The 9,923-nt window shown below is 35.4% G+C and overlaps 1 protein-coding gene across 1 annotated transcript; it reads right to left on the bottom strand.

Moving 5' to 3' along the window:
* Positions 1-1,953: 1,953 nt before the first annotated feature.
* LOC147391770 (heavy metal-associated isoprenylated plant protein 16-like) lies at positions 1,954-4,508 on the bottom strand. The gene is made up of 3 exons (XM_086459593.1): positions 4,384-4,508; positions 4,212-4,290; positions 1,954-2,371 (listed from the first exon to the last, which is right to left on the bottom strand). Exons 1-3 carry the CDS (start codon positions 4,390-4,392, stop codon positions 2,109-2,111), a joined length of 351 nt encoding a protein of 116 aa, XP_086315719.1. The 5' UTR covers positions 4,393-4,508; the 3' UTR covers positions 1,954-2,108.
* Between the last annotated feature and the right edge of the window lie 5,415 nt (positions 4,509-9,923).

Genomic DNA, 9,923 nt, shown 5'->3' on the forward strand with positions numbered 1-9,923 from the left:
TATTTCGAATCGGATATTATCGGATTTGAAATGTTAATATCTGAATTCGAATTCGAATTCGATATAAAAAAATTTCGAATAATATTCGAATTTTCGAATTTGAATTTGAATTGGATTCAAATATTCGACTATCCATTGACACCCCTAACTCTTTGAACATCTAAACCGAGTCAGGTTTTCAAGTGTATTTAATCAATATGAAATTTTACACAATTTTAAAATTCAAGAGCTTGAATAGAATCGAATGTCCAACTAATTCAAAAGGATAAAAAACTTGCAAGTCTACTCAAATGAAATAATTAAATATATTTAACATATGAGTATTTTTAATATACATCTCCTAAAAAATATTATATATAATCGATTAAATCGGTTGAGTTTCTGACTCAATGTGGTTCATTTTTTAGGATGACTCGGTCGAGATGAAGAGTTGAGTCAGTTGATCTGCCGAGTTAACCGATGTTATATCATTTTTACGCATTAAAAATTAATTAAATTAATTAATGACATTTTTATAAACACGCCGTTATTCGTATGGTATTACCAGTAGTTTAATAAACAATGTCGTTGTTTCATGTGTATTAGCGGCACATAATAACCGACGTTATATCGTTTTTATGCATTAAAAATTAATCGAATGAATTAACGACATTTTTATAAACTCGCCGTTATTCTTATGGTATTACCAGCGTTTTAATAAATAATGTCATTGTTTCATGTGTACTAGCGGCACATAATAACCGTCATTAAATCATTTTTATACATTTAAAAATTAATCGAGTTAATTAATAGCGTTTTTATAGAAATGCCGTTATTTCTATGGTATTACCAGCGGTTCTATAGAAACTGCCATCGTTTCCTATGTATTAGCGGCACATAATAACTGTCGTTAAATCATTTTTATACATTTAAAAATTAATCAAATTAATTAATGGCGTTTCTATAGAAACGCCGTTATTTGTATGGTATTTCCAGTGGTTCTATAGAAATATCCGTTGTTTCCTATGTATTAGCGGTACATAATAACCACCGTTAAATCATTTGTTATACATTTAAAAATTAATCGAATTAATTAACGACGTTTCTATAGAAACGCCGTTATTTGTATGGTATTCCCAGTGGTTATATAGAAATTGCCGTTGTTTCCTATGTATTAGCAGCCCATAATAACCATCGTTAAATCATTTTTTATACTTTTAAAAATTAATCAAATTAATTAACGGCATTTTTATAAAAACTTCATTATTTTTATGGTATTCACAGCGATTCTATAGAAACTGTAGTTATTTCCTATGTATTAGCGGCACATAGTAACCGCCATTAAATAATTTTTTATACATTTAAAAATTAATCGAATTAATTAACGGCATTTGTATAGAAACACCGTTATTTATATGGTATTCCCAGCGCTCTAGTAAACAACGCCGTTGTTGGTCAACAATTAGAGGTGACTTTTAGAAAATGCCATTAACGTTCCGCCGTAAAAAAATGTCATTTTTTCTTTAAAAAAAAAAAGGAACTCTTACATAGATATAATAGAGTTTCACTGCAAAAAATGACATTTGGGAACAACTATGGGCCTACGTGTTAGGCACCATCTTTACTTGGGTTGGATTGTGTTGGTCAAAGGTCTAATCTCGGTCAAGTAGGAGTTAATCAACGTTCACTAGTGTTGTGAGATGTCTAGTTTTTTTTTTTTTTTTCTCTGAGGTTTCTTTTTGCTGTGGACAAAAAGTAAGTAATCTTTATCGTTGATAGTGGATTTTTTTCCTTCTCCTCTGTGGATGTAGGTAATTTGCCGAGCCATATAAATCTTGTGTGTTTTTTTTGTTCTTTTATCTTTACTCTTGATTTGCTTCCTCACAACCTCTAGAATATTAGATACTTTATAAATTTATTAATTAAGAGAAACCAAGCTTTTAATAATAAGATTAAGGGGCTTTTCTTGATGTTTATGGTTGAAATGCTTTTTAAAGAATCTATTACCTCTTTTTCTTAGCTGAATTTAAAGCTTCCTCTCATATAAAATTTATTGCAGTGAATGTGTAACAATATGAGATTACAATATTAAACTAGTTTGATGTTGTCATTTAGGGATGTTAATATCCTCATAATATAGAGCATGGATCAGGATTGTAATCAGGAATGTTAACATGTTGCAGAACAGGAAATCCTTGCGTCATCATCGTCATGGGTTTCTCTAGTTTCTTTTCCTCAGTCAACTTTTTGTAATCAGCAGAACCCACACTGATAAGCTCGGCATAACCAACCTTCTTTCTCAATGATTTCACCAACACAACAGGATCCATCCCCTCACCGATCACAACCACCATATCCCTCTCTTTGCCTTCTAATGAAACCGATAAGCACCCTGCAACATTAGCCAACGACAATTAATCAAATAAACAAGAGACTAAGGATTACATTTAATCGTCGTTGGGGTCTGTTTCCCTAACCAGAGCCGAAGAAGATGAAGACTATAAAAGGAGAACTCCATGAGAGGAAGAAGTGGAGAGAGAGAGAGAGAGAGAGAGAGAGAGAGAGAGAGAGAGAGAGAGAGAGAGAGAGAGATGAACCACCATTGTGAGGATGGGGTTAAAATTAGGGGAAAAATTCACTGTTTTATAAGGCAGTAGAAGTAGAACCTTTTTCACAACGTAGATTATTGTGCCTCAAAGCAATTTTCTTCCCTATTTTCAAGTTATATTTTTTAACACTCTTGTCTGCTGGTTAGCAATACGTGATACTTACCCATACGAAGGATGGTGGAGAATGCATTACAATTTACAGCATGGGTCCATGATCATCTCTTGGTCTTCATATAATCAATTTTACGTCAATCTGACAGTACTTTATCACCTCCGTACATGGGGACCGATTCATTTTCAACTATATGTCTATAACAGTATAAGTCCACAACTGGTGTGTGGTGCCTGTACTTAATTTGTACGTGCATGCATGCATGGAGTGAAAATTAATTATTGGTAGTCTTAGGTGCTGTTTGTTAAACTGAAAAAAATAAGTGCTGAATAGCATTAAGCGCTGAATTTAAGTGTGAAAAAGTTGTTTGTTTAGATGCTGAATTATGTTTGTTACACATTGCTGAAATTGATAAATTGTCTTTGTTACCCTTACAATCATATTATACATTGTTTGCATGTTTCAAATGCTTATTTATTATCAAAAACAATAAAATATATTATTTCTTATAAAATTAAAATACAATTTATTTTTTAATAATAAATAATACTCAAATCTTCAATTTATAAATAATAATTTCTATTTATAAAAGCCCACAAATTTCAAATTAAAAATAATAATGTCATATAAGTCACCAAAATTTGAAATCAACTTTAAAAAGAACTTAATTTTGGATGAATAATTTTTTATAGAAATGAAGGATGTGTAATTATAAAAGCACCCTATAAATTAATAAGGGCAACCCACACTATAGCCATTTTTTGTTTTGTTTTATATGGATTAAAATTTTTGGAATGAGCAAATTTTTAGTGAGGATGGTTTATATGGTCTAGAGATCATCCTCACCAAAAATCGGCCTATTTTGAAACTTCTAACTCGTTAAAAATAGATTTAAAAAAAAAAATGGACAATTTACGGTTCTTGAACTTGTTTGAATAGGGTTAGAAGTTTCAAGATGTGCTGATTTTTTGTGAGGATGATCTCCTCATTGTAGAGATCATCCTCACCAAAAATCAACTCATTCCAAAACTTTTAACCCATATAAGACAAAATAATTTAGCTATGGTGTGGGTTTATTAATTTATGGGGTATTTATATACTTATCCATGGGATATAAGAGGTAATATCCTTTTAAGAATAAGGGCATACTTGTCCATGCTCAAAAAAACAAAGGGCATACTTGTCCGTGTTGAAAAAAGCGAAGTGCTTACCGCTTCAGCACTTTTTTTCAGCATCAAAATAGTGCTGAATTTTTTTCACTTATTTTCAACAATAAGCACGAGTAAACAAACGTGCTATTTTGACAAAAGTGCTGAATTTAATTTTTTTCAGCAATAAGCGCTGAAAAATAGCGCAAACAAACACCGCCTTAATGTAAGACATCTCCTCAAACTAAAAAAGTGGATGACCAGCTGGGACAAAATGAATGATTCTAAGGCCCAAGACTGAATCCAACTTTAGTACAAATCTAATTGAGATATGGGTTCAAACCCTAAGTAAGTATAACATACCTGGCACTCCCACCACGGTTTTTAAGACTCTAGAGCGGCTTTTCTCGTCGATCATGGATACTTTCATCACCACCTTTTGCTGCAAGATATTTATAGAAATATCAACTTCTCCATCACAATCAGTATGTAAAATGACAGAATGATAAAAAGACAAACTAAATTATCTCAATACCTTCACCATTTCAAAAGTTTACAAGCAGATTAGTTACTAGAGAAGATGGAGAGAAAATCAACAAGTTTACAAGAAACTAAACAAATTATAAGCTTTGTTTCAAAAACAAAACTGTGTTAGAATTGATGAAGATGAAAGGTTTACTTAAAAGCAACACTATATATATAACTTACAAAAAGGTTGGTGTATGGTAATATTAACATACATGGAAACATTGCATCCTAACTCTGGGACAATTAATCAAACTGGCCCTGCAATCTGGACCGTCCAATTATCCAAAGTGATTTGGAAAATAAGGTGCAAATATGGACCACAGAATTTTTTATCATGCATCCGTTTAAGAATTGGTCTGCAAACCGTCCATAGCATTATTAAATGACAATTCAAAAGGGAGGCATAACATGTTGACTGTCCAAATATTTGATCATGTATGCCACGTGTCATATTATCGACTTTAAGTTCATACCTAACTCTTAGAGAAAATGAATTTGGTTTGAATTAATTTGGCCAGGACAGGGAAAGGAGTGGTGATGTGGTAGTTCTGATAGTATATTTGTCACAGTATCTTAAGAATCTAAGCTGTTCGAAAGGGAAGATGTAATTTGTTCCAACTTTTTTAACATTTTATAGTCATCAGATCAACAGACTTGAAGATTCTTGTACTTTATTTTAAATGTGTTGCAATATTTCATGAGTGCTGACAAAGATGTTTCTATCAAACATGACAACAACTATGTGGAAATTCAACTTAACAAACCGACTTTTGAAGGACTAAATAGTTTCGTGAAAAAGGAGGAAAATCATTGTGTCACGCATCATATGGGTTGAGTGCATATCCTGTATTCCCTTGATTTTAATATTGCTTCCCAAGAGATATACTTTTCTAGGACCGTACATATCCATGAGTTATTGTCCCACATCTTATGACCGAGTAGGGCTGTCAATGGATCGGTCCGGATTGGTTTGGATGGGTTCCTTTGTGATAATAATTTATTAGATCTGAATCCAATCAGATCTGTCATTTTAAGTTCTGACTTTACCAATATAATATGTGTAGAGGTAGTTTTTGTGAATACCTCGAGATTCTCTACCCTTTGATCTCTCAGTCCTTGAGCCCTCGAGGTCTTTTCCCCGTCTCTTGTACCATAAAGACTCCGATGCTTAAGTTAGAAAAAAAATCTAAGTTTTAAGACTTCTTTTAGATAGAAAATATTGCGTACCTACTTCGTGATGTTGAGCCCTTGATTTCCTCCTAATTATTCTTCATTCGAAATATAATTGCTCGACTTAGTATAAGATCCTGTATTTTTAGGAATCTCAGATTTAGACGCTTTTTCCAATCCTACGGCTTATGTCTTCTTTTATTGTATTCTCATCCTCATCGATGGGTCGGATGATCATTTTGTTGCATGTCCCTACTTCGAGATTGGTAAATTTTTTCTCCACAATGCCCCTTTCAGGAACTCAGGTGTAACCTAGGTTACCGAGAGTTATTATCTAACTATAAGGTTCGGTGTGCAAACCACGTGGTATCATAAGGATAGAACGGTCATACTCGATGCGCAATAATTACCTCATTAATGCTTAGCACACGCGTCATTTTTCTGCCGGTCATTTTTACTGTGCCGTTTAAGTGATTGATGCGTGACCCTCCACCTCATGCGTCATGATGTCGGTCGCACATCACTTATGTACACATGTCACATTCCCATTGGCCCAATATGGTGTCGTTGTTACATGGTCGAATGGACTTCTATGCTCGATCACGCGCATTTTTTTTGCCTTGATGGTCTCGTTCTTCGAGGTTCATCCCTCTTGGATTGTCAAATATCGATGTCTTCCTATTCATTGATTTCTTTTACGAATCCCGAGATTGTTTACCTTATTTAAGGAGAGCCTTGCAATTCTTCTACTACTTTTGCTACTGTCTTCATCCCTCTCTAGCTTTCACACTCTTGCCTTCTTCTCTTGCTCAGTGCCTTTTGCTCGGATCTCATCCTCTTTTTTTTCTTTAAGGTACTTTCTTCACCGTTTCTTGATCTTCTTTGCTTTCTTTTCCTTTGAATTTTTATTTATCATGGGGAAGAAACCCATAAACCCCCCACTAGACCTAACATAGATTCTGTCAGGGATCAATTTAGGATACCTAACTCTGTAACCATTTCTTATACTAAATGTCTTAGACCCCTACAACAGTGGGATGAAGGCACCATAGTCATTAACTGGGCCAGCTTTGTGTTGTCCTCTAGATCCCTTTTAGCCCCCTGACCCGCAAGGTCCTTAACTACCATCATAAGGCTCTGGGTCAGATGATTGGAAACTTTTACTGACTTATTCGTATGATCAAGCTGGTAAACTTGAAGTTGAAGGAGCACCACAAGCTCAGGCTCGATGACATCCGAGCTTAGTTCACCACGGCCAGAACTCCAAAAGGGATGCCTACTTCTACTTGACAAAAAGGAAGGGGAGGGAAATGCTTTTCAATCTTCCTGATTATGATAAGGAGTGACCCCTTTATCCCATTGAACAAATGAGTTGTGAGAGCACGTCCTTGATCATCTCGACCCTCTGAAAGCGCCCTCGATCCGCGAGGTACGCGAATCCGCTTTTGATTTTTGAGGTTTGCGAGTCGTCACTACGGTCTAGGAACCGAACATTGACTCTAAAATGCAAATAATACTAATTTACGAAAGAAAATATGTGTCCGGGATTATGTTGCGGGGTTGGAAGGTGTTAGGCACCAACCCCGCCCGCAAACGCCGATCTCTACTTTTCCCAAATAAAATACATTGCTAAAAGACCTAAATAAATAAATAAATAAAATAAGAATGAAAAATACCCAGATGATCACAACGATAGTTCCCTCAAAGCTAACGGAGAGATTCCTTGCTTGTGATTCCTTATTTTATTTTCGTTACTAGATCCGTTTCGGATCTCCAAGATGAAGTATCTTCTCCTTAGATCTAAGTACTTCCTAATTTTCGATAGATTTATGGATGTTTTTAAAAGGTTTATGGGTATTTTTTGAGTAAAAGTTGGGGTTTGGTATTAGGTAAGGAGGTAGGGCTTTAAAATTAGGGTTTGGGGAAAGCTAGGAAGACTTTTTGACCTACTTTTTCTAGGGTTTATTTTTACCTACGAAAATAGGTTGTAGAGATCCCTATTTATAGATTTTTTTAGATAGAGTTAGTGCTAGATTAGAATTATTTTAGATAGAGTTAGTGTTTGATTAGAATTATTTTAGATAAAGTTACTGATTGATTAGAATTCTATTAGAGTTAAGGTTTGACTTTGGTCTTATTAGATTGACTATGTTTCTTTAAATTAGGGTTTTGACTTAAGCCTTACTTGATTGACTAGATTTGAGGGTTTTGACTTAAGTCTTACTTGATTGACTTGACTTATGATTTTGACTTAAGTCTTACTTGATTGACTTTAATTAGGATTTCACTTTACATTAATTAATGTTTTAATTATTAATTTCATAATTTTAAATTGTTAAAATTGGAAAATTATTGTTTTGCCCCTAAATAGACCTTTTGCGTTTTAAGTCATTTTTCGATGTTCTAAGATGTTTTGGAATCAATTTTTCATAAAGAATTCAATGAGAATATCGGTTTGTATCACTTATGAATTTTTTTGGCATAAAATGATCGTGAACTTTATGAGGGGCATTTTCGTAATTTTATCGAATTTGGTGAAAATTGGCGAAATGGCTTATTTGGTTTCAATTTGTTGTTTTATGTGTTTGAAAGAGTTTTCCTAAGCGCCTATGGATGTTTTGATGTTAGGGGTATTTTGATAATTTGATCATTTTTTAGTAATTTTTATCATAAAGCTTCTTTTTGTCTAAAAAATGATGATTTCTATGTTTTTGGGGTCATATTTTCCTAGTGTAGTGTGGTTTCTAAAGTTTTGTTAGTTCGAGATACCTCATCCAAATTTCTGAAACACATCTGGTAACCAAATAGAGCTTTGGAATAAACATTTATCATTGGGAATCGTTGCAATCGAGTTGATGAGTTGATTAATCAGGCGAGTGCAAAAATGGGGTGTCAACACCCTCCCTTGCAATATAATGGGTTTACCGGGGGTAAGTATTTTGAGCCTTTCCTCTATAGGCTTCTATTCCTTTTTTATTTCTTCTAATACTTGTTGTTCGTTTTGCAGATTACCCAAAGGACAACAACCCCCCTCTTACTATTGTTCTCGAAGCCATTCTCTGAGACAAAAAATTGAAGAGATGCCTAATCGACCCTTCTTTTCAGGGCCATTGCTTTCGACCTCATCTCACCCATTTCCTTTTCCCTCGAGACCTCTTTTCTTTTAGCCTCGACCTCGATACCTCTTCCAACACTACTCTAGAGTCAACTACCCCTCAATCTTTCTTCCTCCAATTGTGTGATTGGACCGAAGAAAAATAAAAAGAGATGGGTAGTCTGCTTCGTGTTCACAAGCCCCCCTTCCTATTCTTCTGCCACCCCCCGTATCCCATACTGATTAGGACCTTGATGTCTAGATCCTAGCCCTGACCCAGGATGGTCTGCCTCCTCCCACAAAGAGGCAGAAAAGGAATGCTCTTCCATAAAAGAAATAGGTGAATGAAGCCTCTACTACTTTCACCAACTAGAAGTCACTCTTGACTTCTGGGAAGGGGTTTAGGTCTTCTTCCCATGTCCTTAACACTCATCAAGCCTCTTCCGTGGATAAGGATTTTTCTCTTGTTCCCTTGATCAGTGAACGACGCATTCCCGAGTCCTGTTCAACCCTAAAGAAAGGTAAGGTGGCTTGGGTAGTTTTCAAGTCAGCTCGCCTCCTGGATGACAAGAGGGTCATTTACGATCTACTAGACAAGGACCCCGATTCCTTATTCGAAGACTCTCTTAGGGAGATGACTCAGGTATACCTTTTTTCCTTCTCTTTTCGTTCATTTATTACCTTTCAATATATTTATTATCCTCTAATTAATTTTGTTTCTACCATGTATAGGTTCAGCGCTTCCTCTTTGCCTTCTCTTTGGAGAGAGCGAAGCCTGCTCGGAAAATTGGCCTCCTATTTGAGGAAATCCAAGCCTCTCTGGTTCGGAGAGATCAGATGACCTTCGACCTTACTACAGAGGTTAAGAACCTTAAGGAGTCCCTTCAAAAGTCTCAAGAACTTTTCATGCAAGAAGGGAAAGACCTTTGCTAAATGATCTTCGAGTTGGAGGCCTTCCTTGAAAATGAGGGGAAGAAAATTTAGGCCCTCAAGGAGTAGAAGGATAGGCTCCAACTCCACCTAGATACCACTATCAACAATTGGGAAGAAGCATAACAAGATGAGAAGAAGATGGCAGATGATCTCGCTTCCAAGCTCTAAGCCCTAGCCAATACTTCCATGTAGACCCCCTCCATTGTCTTGCCCACTGACCCTCATACCTCCAACCTTCTAGAAGCCCCCAAGTTGACCAAGGCTGGGAGAAGGGTTCCTCCGCCCCCGCCCCCCCTTGAGGCTTAATTTTTTTTAATATGTACTATTTCGTTCTTTTGTAGTCTGTAATA

This window comes from Akebia trifoliata, chromosome 11 (genome assembly GCF_017979445.1).
Source record: "Akebia trifoliata isolate Shusen 1 chromosome 11, ASM1797944v1, whole genome shotgun sequence".
In the NCBI taxonomy this organism is placed as follows: Eukaryota; Viridiplantae; Streptophyta; class Magnoliopsida; order Ranunculales; family Lardizabalaceae; genus Akebia; species Akebia trifoliata.